General features: G+C 41.3%; 1 protein-coding gene across 1 annotated transcript in view; it reads right to left on the bottom strand.

Moving 5' to 3' along the window:
- loxl2b (lysyl oxidase-like 2b) overlaps positions 1 to 14,679 on the bottom strand; it is a 119,646-nt gene that overhangs the window by 52,569 nt on the left and 52,398 nt on the right. Inside the window, 2 exon segments of the mRNA XM_034171028.1 lie at positions 4,787 to 4,938; positions 10,826 to 11,009. Of these exon segments, the coding sequence (XP_034026919.1) occupies positions 4,787 to 4,938; positions 10,826 to 11,009 (336 nt within the window).

Here is a 14,679-nt window from a genome sequence, read left to right as displayed (position 1 = left end):
AGAGAGAGAGAGTGAGGGAGAGAGTGACAGAGGGAGACAGAGAGAGAGAGAAAGAGAGAAACAAAGAGAGAGAGAGTGAGGGAGAGAGTGACAGAGGGGAGAGAGAGAGAGAGAGAGAGTGAGAGAGAGAGAGCAACAAAGAGAGAGAGAGTGAGGGAGAGAGTGACAGAGGGAGACAGAGAGAGAGAGAAAGAGAGAGAGAGAAACAAAGAGAGAGAGAGTGAGGGAGAGAGTGACAGAGGGGGAGAGAGAGAGAGAGAGAGTGAGAGAGAGAGAGCAACAAAGAGAGAGTGACAGAGGGAGAGAGTGAGGGAGAGAGGGAGAGAGAGAGAGAGAGAGAGAAAGTGAGGGAGAGAGTGACAGAGGGAGAGAGACAGAGAGAGAGACAGCACAACAGAGAGTGAGCGACCGACCTGCTGTTTCTGGATTTCTGAGTTGAGGTTCGATTCCCTGTTCTGAGCACACACACATCCATCAGTTACATCAGCTGTGAGCACATACAGGTGCTGTGGGCTGTGTGATCATGTTCTCAGCTGAATCATTCTGGATGCACACACTCAGTTTTTGTTTGTGTACAGGAGCGCCGTGTTGCACAGACTTGCATGCAGTAACGCCGTGTTGCACAGACCTGCTTACAACTGTGTCCAGTGCTCTACCCACGCAGAAAATTAAACATGTTTAATTTCTTCCATCCTACGCACGTAGCCCTCAACATACTGCTGTGTAGGGAGAAAAAACTCGACGTTGAGCTGCTAAAAGTGTGCAGAGAGCTGCTCAACTCGGTGTAGACGATATGCCACAATAAGCAGCTCTACAAATACGCTAGTATGAAAGGGGGCTTTAGACTATAAGCATGCACTACTGGCTACAAAGTGGACCTATTACTGTGCTTTGATAAACAAAAACAAGCATAACTTTTGTTCAACACGGTGCTAACACTTATTCATGGACAACCACGTGTAGTTCGCTCTCCTTTTACAGCTCAAGATTTCCTGGATTACTTTGAGAAGAAAATGGAAGATATTAGGTTGAGCATATCTCAGCATGCCTTAACCCAGCAACTATACCCTGTTATTGAGGTGGGCGCCATTACTGAGGTATTACCTAGATTTACAGAATTTGATAGTATCTCACTAGGTGTGCTGACAAAACTCGTAAAGTCTAAAAAAAAGCACAACCTGTTTATTTGATCCTATACCAACAAAACTGTTTAAGGACCTGTGGCCCATTCTTGGGCCAACTGTGCTGGAAATTATTAATCTCTCATTCATTTCTGGATCTGTTCCTAAAAGTTTCAAATCTGCAGTTATTAAACCATTACTTAAGGAATCTAATCTTGACCCTAGTGTATTTAAAAACTATCGGCCGATATCAAATCTATCATTTTCCTCTAAAATTCTGGAAAAAGTGGTTTCACAGCAGCTCGTGGACTAATTACTGAGAATAATCTCTTTGAGCCACTGCAGTCTGCTTTTAGAAAATATCATTCCTCAGAGACAGATCTCACTAAAGTGGTGAATGATTTTCTGCTTGCAATGGATTTAGACACCACTACAGTTCTGGTGCTGTTAGATCTCAGTGCTGCATTTGATACCATGGATCATCACATTCTACTCGACAGGCTGGAGAATCATTTTGGGATTACTGGGAGTGCCCTTGCTTGGTTGACGTCATACCTGACCAGTCATTCTTACTGTGTTTTGTACAGTAACACTACCTCTAACCTTCGTGACATGAAATTTGGGGTACCATAGGGGTCCTTCTTAGGGCCCCTGCTTTTCTTCTTTTATATAGCACCCCTTGAGCACATATTGCAGTGTTTTGGGGTTACCTTTCACTGCTATGCTGGTGATACTCAGTTATACATGCCGATAACTGCTGGTAATCTCATCCACATAAAATCCTTAGAAGATTGCCTTGCATCAGTGAGAAAGTGGAAGTCTAGAAACTTCCTACTTTTAAACTCTGCTAAGACTGAAATGATGGTTCTTGGTCCAGTGAGACATCAGCATCAATTTGACCAGTTAACACTTGGCCTAGGCTCGTGTGTCATACATCACACTGACAAAGTGAGGAACCTTGGGGTAATTTTTGATCCTACATTGTCCTTTGGCTTCCAGATTAGAGATATTACGAGGATTGCTTTCTTCCACCTGAGAAATATAGCGAAGATTCGTCCCATCCTGTCTATGGCTGATGCTAAGACCCTGATTCATGCATTTGACTCTTCTAGATTGGACTACTGCAATTTTCTATTTTCTGGTTTACCACAGTCCAGCATTAGGGGTCTCCAATTGGTTCAAAATGCTGCTGCCAGAGTTTTGACACGAAGCAGAAAGTTTGACCACATTACACCCATTTTGGCATCTCTTCACTGGCTTCCTATCCCAGTGAGATGAGATTTTAAGGTTCTGCTACTAGCCTATAAAATTGTTCACAGACTGGCACCTCCCTACCTAGCTGACCTAATTAAACCCTATGTACTGGCCTGGGCATTGCATTCTAAAGGTGCAGGACTACTTAGTCTGCAGGTCACAGAGTTTTCTCTTATCATGCCTCTGTTCTGTGGAATGATCTCCCTGCATCAATAAAACAGTCAGATTCTGTACAGACTTTCAAGTCCAGACTTAAGACACACTTATTTTCCATTTCATATTGCTAGCATACTGGCATAGTATATGTTTCTACGCTTTTTACTCTTTTAATTCATTTTATTAGGAAAAGGAGCAGGCCACGGCCTCAATTTTATCTAAATTCTGGGTCTTTTAGTGAAGCTTAGGGCTAGTGGGACCGGCGATCACCTTTGTATTTCTACTGTTTTTCTTGTTGCTTAATGCTGACAAATTATACTGTATTTGTTGTCTTTCTGATGCTTGATTCTGCTTTTTTTCTTTTTGCTCTGTTTGAGGTGTGGCTCCATCCAGAGATGGGTGTGGTATCTGTTCCAGAAACCGTCCTGTGCACCGGCAATATTTCCTGTATGTTCGTTTTGAGAATTGTTTTATAATTTGTGTCTGTAGCATGGCCCAAGCAGAGGGTCACCCCTTTGAGTCTGGTCTGCTTGAAGTTTCTTCCTCAGAGGGAGTTTTTCCTTACCACTGTTGCTCTGGGGGTTGGTAAGGTTAGACCTTACTTGTGTGAAGCACCTTGAGGCAACCTTTTTGTGATTTTGCGCTATATAAATAAATGAAAAAAAATGAAATGAAATGAAAGGATGTGCAGCAGGTTAGGGTTGCAAGTGATGGAGAGTGTGTTGAGAAGGGAGGGAGGGAATATTTTGAGGACTGGATGAATTAAGAAAAGGAGAGAGAGAGAAAATGCTGGATGATGTGGAGAGTAAATCAGGAAGTGCAAAAGATTAGTAAGGATGAAGTGAGGACAGCTATAAAGAGGATAAAGAGTGGAAAGGCAGTTGGTCCAGATGACATTCCAGTGGAGGCTTGTAAATGTCTAGGAAAGATGGCAGTGGAGTTTCTAACCTGATTGTTTCATAAAATCTTGGAAAGGATGTCTGAAGATTGGAGACGAAGTGTGCTGGTTCCTATTTTGTGATGTGCAGAGCTGCAGTAACTACAGGGGACTTAAGCTGATCAGCCACAGCATGACATTATGGGAAAGAGTAGTAGAAGCTAGGGTTATAAAACAGGTGAAGATCCGAGACCAGCAAAATGGTTTCTTGCCAAGAAAGAGCACTACAGATGTAATGTTTGCTCTGAGAATACTGATGGAAAAGTATAGAGAAGCGCAGAAGGAGTTACATTCTGTGTTTGTGAATTTGGAGAAAGCTTATGACAGGGTGCCAAGAGAAGAGCTGTGGTTCTGAATGAGGAAGTCTGGAGTGGAAGAGAAGTATGTGAGGGTAGTGCAGGATATGTACAAGGATAGTGTGACAACACTGAGATGCGCAGTAGAAATGAGAGTTCTTTCTTGTCCGCAATGGTGATGGACAGGTTGACAGATGAGATCAGACACGAATCTCCATGGACTATGATGTTGCAGACATTGTGCTCTGTAGTGAGAGCAGAAGAACAGCTTGAGTCTAGCCTGGAAATGGGGTGATACACTCTAGACAGCAGGGGAATGAAAGTTAGTAGGAGCAAGACTGAGTACATGTGTGTGAATGACTGGGAGGCCAGTGGAATAGTGCACTTACAAGGAGTAGAAATGGTGAAATTAGATGAGTTTAAATACTTGGTCTCAACTCTCCAAAGTAATGGAGAGTGTGGTAGAGAGGTGAAGAAGAGAATGTAGGCAGGGTGGAGTGGGTGGAGAAAGGTGGCAGGAGTGATTTGTGGCCGAAGAATATCTAATAAGACAATAGTGAGACCAGCTATGTTGTACAGTCTAGAGACGGCGGCGCTAACAAAGAAACAGGAGGCAGAGCTGGAGGTGGCAGAGCTGAAGATGTTGAGATTCTCTTTGGGAGTGACGAGAATGGACAGGATTAGGAATGAACATATTAGAGGGACAGCTCAGGTGGAACAGTTTGGAGACAAAGTCAGAGGTGAGATTTAGATGGTTTGGACAAAGGATGGAGCCACCAGGCAGGAGGAGAAGAGGGAGGCCAAAGAGGAGGTTTATGGATGTGGTGAGGGAGATTTTGCAGGTGGTTGGTGTGACAGAGGGCGATACAGAGGACAGGGCGAGATGGAAATGATTGACCTGCTGTGGTGACCTCTAATGGGTACAGTTGAAAGAAGAAGAAAGGAGACATTGATAATAACAATAATGCACAATTGCCGGATTGTTTGGCTTTGTGCTCTGTGAGGGTTTAGTTTAAACTCACCCTTTGCTTGAACCCCATAGCAGGAACGTTACACCTGACAGCAGCGTCTTCTTCATGGCTGCAGCCAACAGCCTCCTTGTTGAATGAACAGTCAGTAATAGACTTTTCAAATCCAGAACATTCCACCTCATTCATGTGCACAGGGCCCATACCTGAAAACACAAAGGAAGACAAACTATGGATTTCAGAACTTTAAAAAAAAAATACCTCATGCTATAATTTCAGAAACATTCATCTCTTTGTTCCTGTCCTCCTCCTAGAACCTTTGACTGATGTCTTCCCAATAGTATATGGAACAGGCTTGTTTTGGCACACATGTATAGCTGGGTTCCAGAAGTGGCCAGGTGAGGTTGAATTTGCTAAAAGACAATTACTGGAGTCAGTGTCATTGGGGTCAAACATCAAAATGCAGGTTTTTCTCTCTGATTTGCACCAAGTTTGGCAAACATATGGAGGAGGGTTCCAGAATAGCCCAACAAAGTTAAAATTGTCAAAGGTCAGTCATTGGGGCCCATGTCATGTCTGCCTGTTTGTTGGCCTACTCCTCACAGGTCCTGTTGCTGATTTCTGCCAAACATGGTAAGTCAAAGAAGACTGACTCAAAAACTGCCTTCTAAGAGTCCTTAAAGAGTCCCATTTCCATCGAGCGGTCTGTGTCAGTACTGCACGGTGTGGTGCAGGTTGGAACAGTTAAATCTGGCTTGGTTTGTGTTTCGAACGCCGACTGAACCTGTTCGCTCTGCTGGTGGGACCCAGCGTCCTCTGGTTCAGGCTGAGAAATGCACCAGAAGCAGAAAAACCACAGACAGATTTGCTTTAAATGCTACATTTCTTCAGCCACGACAAGGAATTAAAGTATTTTCAGACATCGTTTTCCAAAATCAGGACGCTTTATGTCGATAGGTTTTCGTCAGGCTGTGATGATGAATCCAAATGAAATGAATGAGTAAGATTAAGACTTTAATCATATTTACTCCTCTGTTTGCATGAGCACTGCAGCTTTCAGCCAATCAATGAACAGCATTAATGGACAGATTTTGACTTATGACTAACTTATAAGAAACGTGTGTCAACAATCGCATAACTTGTCCTGCATATGTGAAACGTATGAAGTCATACGCTGACATATGTCAAAAACATAGTGCATGCCTAAAATTTTTCGAGGTGCTCAGTGGATTACGACGTATATCAGCGTGTTTTAATGTGCTTCAATGTGCTTCAATGTGCTCTTTACTTATACCAAATGTACCCATAACTTTTTACACATACGCCAGCGTTTTTAATACAGTCGGCATACGTTGGCTAAATCGTCAAGGTGTGGCAGAGGTGTCAATGCCAAGATCAAGGAGTTTGATTTTTCAACCCAATTTGGATAAAAAGCAGCACACATTTACTGCTGCTGGTGGGTTCCAGCACTGTCCTGGCAAGATCAGACAGAGGTCAATCATTTGAGTGAAGGCCAAGGTCATTGGGGTCAAATGTCAGACTACCGTCAGCCTTGCAGTCATGCCTACGAGTATTATTACCTTATCTATTGCAATGACCGATGGAGCAGTGCATTTGAGGACAAAAGAAAGTTAAATATGAGAACAACATGTATCTATTGACATAAACCTGAGCATACATTTAACATCTGGGACAAATCAAAATTGTAAAGTAGCTTTGAAATGAAAAAAAAAAAAATCTAAATCTGTAGCAGGCTCTCGTCAAACAGAATTTGTGAGGGGGAAAAAGGATCAGCTGAAATTGCGCAACTCTGAAAATAGGCGAGTTCACAATGAGTGCTCACTGGGAATTTAAGCAGCTTTGATGAATTCATTTATTCTTTGAGTGCTGTGAAATCCTTTTAACTACAGCGTTTGATAAAATAGTTTCTCTCCATGGTGAGTTATGATCACTTCTGGTTTTTCTTCACGAGGGGCTGCAGAGAACCACGAATGGAAAACCACTGAGGGAAAAGTGAGTCACATAATCAACATTTTCCACGTCTGTTGGGTCATTAAACTGGAATGTGCACCATTTGAGCTGAACTCTGAAACTGTTCCGATTCAGGGTAGGATCCGTTTGTTGGACATGAACTGGGCCAAATTACAAAAAGAACAAACTATTTGCTGCTGTGAATTCTGCTGCCAAGTCAGCAGAACTTTAAAGACAGGTTTCCACACGCTCTTGCTAACTGTATAATTTGAAAGCAGGTCAGAGATTTTAAATTACAGCAGGGTGAAAGGTTAAAAATCACAAATGTTTATTATCTGCTGTAAATTTCAAGAAAAAAAATCTGACTGGTATTAAATACAGTTGTGCTGTCATTCATTTTCAACCAGAGTGGGGGGTTTTATGGCAACAAGAGACAAGTGGTTAGTGTTAATTTTGTCATCTGTTTTTTTTGTTTGTTTGTTTGTTTTTAATTTAGTCTAAAGGTGCCCTGACACTTGCATAACTTTGCTCAGCGCACTTGCACACACATCGTCCCGACGATCCCACCCGCTGTGTTCCAGTTGGATGCCATGCTTTGTTTCACTGGCTGCCACACGTTGTGCACTGGACGCTGCATATATAAAATAATTATTTCATAGTGGATTCATCATTTTCTTTGCAAGTTGGCTGTTGAACGCCTCTAATCGCTTCTGGAATCACAGAGGGCTGTTCCAGCTGCAGCTTTTCTCTCTTGTGCGCACTTAATGAGGTGGAGAACGCATTTGGAACCGTCTAAAAAGGTAATTATTTGTAATGAAAATTCTGTAAGGTCTAGCTTATATATTATATTCCAATTCCAAGGTGGAACTATGTTAGTATATAAAGGTATGTTTATATTATAATAGCTTGGTAAAACAGTTGCATGTTCTTTCCTTCATGTGCAGCTGTAAAAGTTTATGTTTATGATAGATTTAACATCTCGCTATAATCGTTCAGATGAGCTGCGCTTTGATGCGGTGCGCTGACGCAACCACTCACACTCACATGCTGTGTTTTTGAATTATTTGCTTAATGTTCACATGAAGTTCATGTAATTAATGTGTGATGGAGATTTTGAACATTTACAGAGATTTTGAACGGTTTACAATGAGTTTGAGACGAGTTTACTCTCTTGCACGGCAGAGTCCGTGCAAGTGCACGGATCAAAGTTGTGCAAGTGTCAGGGGGCCTTTAGCCTTGTGTAAAATGTCCTTTTTATTTTGAGTTATATTTAGTCACTCACATAGCATTTTTATTTTGTCATGTTTTAGTTGACTAAAAGTCTGGTTATTTTAGTCTTGTCTTAGTCACAACAGAACTGAATGTACATATTTTAGTCGCATTTCAGTCGAGACATTAGACTTGATAAAAATTTTATTATTTCCGATTACCATTTCAGTCAATATTGGGTTTCACACATCTGAAATAAGGAATGTTATCATTATCGACAAAATATACTTGTTGAATGACTGAAGGTATGTGGTGTTCTTTGCTGATATTTTAAATTTGCAACACTTCCTGTCAGATGCAATTAGACATTCGGTTTTCTTGTCAGTCTCACGGACCAGATATCAAGCCTTTTCTTCCACAAGCTCTGGTCACTCCTTGCAGTTTTGTGTTACAGCCACAAGGTGGCAGCAGTAGTACAGGGAATAGAGCTGAATGATGCATCATTCTGAATGCAATGGGGCAGCACAGTCTTGTTTGAAACCCTGGGTGATATCTCATGATTTGACCACTTCCGGGGACAGCCTGCCATTGGACAACACAAACACTGCACCACTTCACACAGAAAGAAAGACAGTGCACTGTTTTGTTTTCGGTTGCAATTACTGGCGCATTCACAAAAAGTGCAGTTTTTTTCAGTAGGTTTTAGCCTACACACCTTGACAAAGTAGCTGCGTTCTCTCACCTGCACAACTGCCTTGACATGTTTGAGCTCTGGGTCATAAACAAACCGCAACACACTTTGCTTGCTTTGTAATTTGCCCAAAAACTCAGAGAAAGTGCTGTGTTTCTGATGGGGACATACGAAGGCATTCCCGGATGTAGGACTATTGCGTCATGTTTTAACCCTTTAGTGCCCACCCTCAAATGAGACTGTGCTTCCCAATGAAGCACTTGTAGACTAAATGATGACGAAAAGTTTTTATTTCATGCAAAACACTTTGTCTCATCTTTTTCGTCAACAATAATGCACATTAATATCGTCTTTGTCAGTGTTTTAGAACTGACGGTCCCGTCATTGGCTCAGTTTAGTCATGAAAGAAAGGTTGTTGAGGAAAATATTTTGTCTTGTCATGTCTGATGAAAGTGGTTGCTATGCTGCTCGCTAGACGGGGCCAAAATGGAGAAGTCTATTTTATACAAATGCTGAGTGATGCGAAACAAAAACTAGCAAGCTGACTGAAGGCAGCCAGTTGTACATTGGTTGGTTGTTGGACATATTGATATTTATTTCCAACAAAGTTCATGTTTGAACTGTAAAAAAAAAAAATACAGTTGTGCTCAAAGGTTTACGTACCCTGGGTACGTAAACCTTTGAGCACAACTGTACAACAAGCAGAGTCTTCTTCTTTGGTGGTGTTGTTAGCCTGTTAGCATCTCGTGTAATATGATGCCAGTTAGCAAAGATAAGAAAATCCTTTAATAGTCCCACGACGGGGAAATTCATGATGTTACAGCAGCACACGGACAGTCACAGAACAACAGTACAAGTATGCAAAAATAAGGTAAAAGAAAAATAATGACCAAAATACAGAAGGCAAGTTCTGTGCGGAATGAAAATATAGACAATGTAGAATAGATTACACTGTATACAAGCAGAAAAAGAATGTTTTTAATATTACACATGAGTGTTCAAGTTATGTTGTACACGATTGTACAAGTATTATTGGACAGAATGTTGAGTATTATTGCAAATGGCTGAAAAAATGTCACTGTAACGGTATTAATGGTTTGAGTGGTCTACTGGGAACACTGCTGGTTGTGGATTCTGACAGCAGCAGGAAGAAAGGACCAGCAGTATCACTCCTTCACGCACTTTGGGTGGAGCAGCCTGTTGCTAAAGGAGGAGCTTTCTAGTGCAGTCAGGGGGTTAAAAGGGCTGTAATCAGGGGGGTCTGGGGGGCGGAGCCCCCGCAGAAGCTGAAAGGTTTTAGCCATGCTAATGCTCCCCTGAACCATTTACTCAAAAAAAAGCCTGAAGGACCTAAATAACATGGTGAGATACAGAAGGCTTTGCTCATTCATGTCTGTGACACAGGCAAAGACAATGTAGAATAGATTCATTTACATCTACATGGGGTTAATTACTTTACGCATGGGATGGGAGACGTTCTCCAGCAGGGATGACAGCTTAGCCATCATCCTCCTTTCTCTTAAATAGTTAGCTAATGGTATTTTGGGAGATTTTATATATTTCATTAATGTAATTTAGTACTTTTACTCAAATATATATTTTAAGGTTTTTTTGGGGGGGGCTAATTTGGGTTTGATTAGATTGGATTTATCCATAGGGATGGCACACACACACACACACACACACACACACACACACACACACACACACACACACACATACACACACTCAGCTTCAACCACTTAGTCCAATCAAGGGTCGTGGAGGGGGCTGGAGACAATCCCAGCAGTCATAGAGCGTGAGGCGGGGTACACCCAGGACAGGGTGCCAGTCCATCCGTCGCAGTGCCACAAACAGACAAACAAACACATTCACACCCGCATATCTTTGGATGTAGGAGGAAACCGGAGCACCCGGAGGAAACCCACACAAACACGGGGAGAACATGCAAGCTCCACACAGAAAGACCACAGGCGGGAACTGAACCCATGACCTTCTCGCTGTGAGGCAACAATGCTAACCACTATGCCACCGTGCCATAGGGATTGTATTTCTATTAAAATATATCCAAATCTCAAATCTAGTCTGCATGTACTGCCTGGGAACTACCCATGATGTAAATATGAAGTAAATTTTTGAAAATATTTGTGCGTATTTGTGTTTGTACCTTGCTCCAGCAAAAGTGCCAATGATGTTTTGATGAACTCATAAACCTAGGGTACCTTGTCCAAGGCGACCTCCGGACATGGCCTCTTTGGCTGTGCCAAAGCCCAGCTCTCGGCACACCACCGTGGAAGACACGAGGTTCCAGTTATCATCACAGATGGTTCCCCACTCTCCATTTTTCAGGACTTCCACTCTGCCCTCACCAACAATGGTCCCACCACGAAGGCGAACCAGTGGTTGCTGAAGGTGAAGAACAGAAGCATTGTTGTTTAAAGCTCAAAAACCCACAAACCTAGCTTATTCTGTGTTCTTCCAGAAAGACTGCACACTTAAACTGGATGTTTCCTACACTAAAAGGAGAAAACTGAAGCCGCAGACTGGGTGGCTTCCTGTTTATAGAACGCGCTATTTGGCCAGGACTCCCGTTAACTGTTTAGACAAACTGGAAGTGTTTAATTTTACAAGGAAGCGCATAAGTAGCACAGTTGAATTTGACGGCATCTTAATGTGTGGGCTCTGAGACACAGAATGTGTTTCCACCTACAGTGTCCCTCAATGCCAGCAGAAATATTTAATTCAAAAAGTGCTTAAACATGAAGTGTGGTACATTCTAATATTTTATTACAGAAACTTGGAAATGTATATATTAAAAATGCTTTGAAAAGCTTAGGCATTTAATGACAGCCAACTAATTAAAATTTGGTAAACTTTGATCATGCAGATCAGTTGAATAAAACAACTTTATTTTGCCTATTTAATATCCTATAGATCTGCGATAGACTGGCAGCCTGTGTTGGCTCCTTCCTTCTCGAGAGACGATGGTCTGTGCTTCTAGTTCGGACAACTTCTTTTTCTTCTTTGCCTCTTGTCTTCTTTGCAAATTCTTCTTTGGAGTTTGCTCGGCATGTTTTATTCCAGTTGATGTGACATGACGCCAGCTGATCCGGTTGGGTGCAAGCTGTTCCCAAGTCTCCCAGTCTATTCCAGCAGATTTCAAGTCTCTTTTACGGACGTCCTTGAACCCGAGGTGTGGTCTGCCTTTCGTACATCTCCTCTCTGCCAGTTCTCCATAGAGAAGGTCCTTGGGGATCCTGCCATCAGCCATTCTGTTCAGGTGCACCAATCATCTAGGTCTGCACTTAGAAAGCAGTGTATGTATGCTAACGAACTTGGCCTTCTCTGTGTCCCTAATCGCTTGGAATAAGCAGTAATAGAAAATAAATGAATATTCCATAGATGTGTCTGCCACCTGCTGGATGGCTGGTGAATGCTGGATTGATGGATTAGCAGCAGGTGTGGTTGTCAGTGAGAGATGCTGTCCATTTGTACACAGATATGGACTAAGTCATCAAAAGTAAACAGCTCACAGCAGTTTGGTTCCAAAACTCAAAGATGCCAACAAACCTGCAGGATGGATTTTGTATTAATTTAGCTGTGAAACAAAAAGACTGAGGGAGGTGGCTGAGTGAGGTACAGAGTAAACAGGATCCGTGAGAGAGAGAGAAAGAACCTTTCCACTCAGAAATGTATTATATTAGAGAATTGTTATTTCCTGATTGTTTGACAGCAATTATGGTGTAAAAATCAAACAAAACCACAGAACCGTGCGGAAAGGATTTTGCATGAATGCAAGCAAACTCTCTGTTTCAATTTCAATTAGACCTTTACTGTTATTGTCTAGTAGATACAACAAAATAACATTTGTGTGGTTTTGAAGTTGCATGGTGCTTGAAAAGAGTTCTTTAATTTCCGAAGCCTCAGGGAAAAATAGATTCTCATTAAACTTCATGAAGGGATGCAATACACACCAAGAAGCAGCCTGCTAAATGTTTGTGTGGGTTCAGATAAAGGGATTGAAGTTTTTTTTTTTTCTCCACGTTCAGCAACAAGGCGAGACAGGACAATTTTTTAACATTTCCTGGGATTAACCCTTTGCACCCTGATGTCCACATTCATGTACTTTCAAAGTGCATGAATACATTTAAAGTTACTCGAGTGCCCCTATAGTTATTAAAGTAAAAGAATGCATGATCCACATTGAAAAACTGTTTGCAACCTGAAATTACAGTCAGTGTGGTCATTCAGACTGACTGAGGTCTTGTCAGTGAAATCAGTGGATGCAGAACACTGGATATGTTTGCCTAAACACCGCTGGGTTACATGGATTGTTCCTGCAAACCTCACATTTCATGATTTCAGACATAAAATGCAGTTTTGTAAAAACTGTTATTTTTTCTAAATCTTCTCCGTGCGATTTCTAACTTTTCTGCAGAAACACAGTGTACCTTTGCCCACTCCAAGAACATGACATTGATCACTCCCCGCCCTGAAATCCAAAGATGGCAGTTATCCATTATGTTGAGAAACATCCACAACATCTAGAGTTGCCCAATACACAAAGTGTCACCAAGTGTGTTTGTGAACAGAACATTTCATCATCTGTCAGTCAGTGACCTCAGCTGAACCTCTGCAGCGCCACTGTTTACCACTGCAATTTGTTGACATCAGCTGTGAACATGACACATAGTATTTATTTTGTCCCAACATAAGAGATTGTCTACAAATTATGGAGTACACATAGAGTATCACAGTGCTTCTACACAAACAGGACATCCTTCCACTGAAATCTAATGACCATATTGACCCAAATATTAGATGGCCCTGATTATTTTTTAATGTCTTGGGGGGGCATTAAAATAATTTCAATAGACCAAAACTTGTTTTTGAAAAGGAAACCACTTTTATTTGAAAATGTTGCAAATGAAAATACACTGAAAAAGAAAACTGTGGTACAGTAATCTGCAAACTGTCCAACCTTGGCTCCTCAGATTATCATGTCAGTAAAATTAATTAGTTCTTCACATAAAATACTTTCTGCGTTATCGCTGACTGCTCCTGCTAAGGAGAAGTTGTTACAGAACCTGCATGAAATGTGCAGCCAGGGGACTATAAAGTCTGTTCTGAAAGGTGAAGTACACATTGCATGACGTGGTGTGATTCTGCTGTTCTCTTTATTCATGTAAAATCCTGCCTGATGCAGTTTAAGCATCATTGCTGAAATAAAACTGGTGAAAGGAGGAGGTTGAACAGGAATTACTTTCTGCCCATCACAGCAGTCATGGCAGTCGTTAACTCTGATGTGGGAACAAGAGTGCAATAATAAATTAATTGCGATTAATTGTGTTATTTGTGAATTTCCTGATTCTTGTGGTGATTTGGTTAAAATTCTTGTTTCTCTTTAAAATGCAGAGAAACCACATTGACACTGAGTGTCCAGTGTATGTGACAACAAGAATTTTCCCACTAGTTGGCTGTTATAAAGGAGAACACACCATTCATAGGTTATTCTCACCACCTATTGCTGTGCATGTACAGTATATGACATGTAAAAATGTAGTCCATGATTGTAAGAAAACCATATACTTTTCAGATGTAGTTCCAATGATAAAGATCCCCAGCTTATATTCAGGCTAATACAGTTCTTTTCTGTGTTAATATGAGGACAGAATGGAAAATAACCAACTCAAACTAAAGATAAATTTAAAAAGTAAATTAAATAAACAAGTAAATTTGTTTCGAACAACCAAGTGAAGCTTAAATATTTTGTATCCCTTTTATACAAGATGCTGGCTTAACATGTATCAACTGAATGTGTGGTGAACATAAGAGAGAAGGAAGAATTGATATGCAATTTCCTTTTTGCAGGGTTGTGTGATGTGTGTTATTAGAGCATTACAATTTTCAATTTCAATTTAATTTCAATTTCAGTTTATTTTCATTTATATAGCACCAAATCACAACAAGGTTGCCTCAAGGCACTCCACACAATTAAGGTCTAACCTTACCAACCCCCAGAGCAGCAGTGGTAAGTAAAAACTCCCTCTGAGGAAGAAACCTCAAGCAGACCAGA

The sequence above is a fragment of the Thalassophryne amazonica genome, chromosome 5 (assembly GCF_902500255.1).
Source record: "Thalassophryne amazonica chromosome 5, fThaAma1.1, whole genome shotgun sequence".
Lineage (NCBI taxonomy): Eukaryota > Metazoa > Chordata > Actinopteri > Batrachoidiformes > Batrachoididae > Thalassophryne > Thalassophryne amazonica.
Note: the sequence above shows the minus strand (reverse complement) of the source record. Positions and strands in the feature narration are given on the sequence as shown.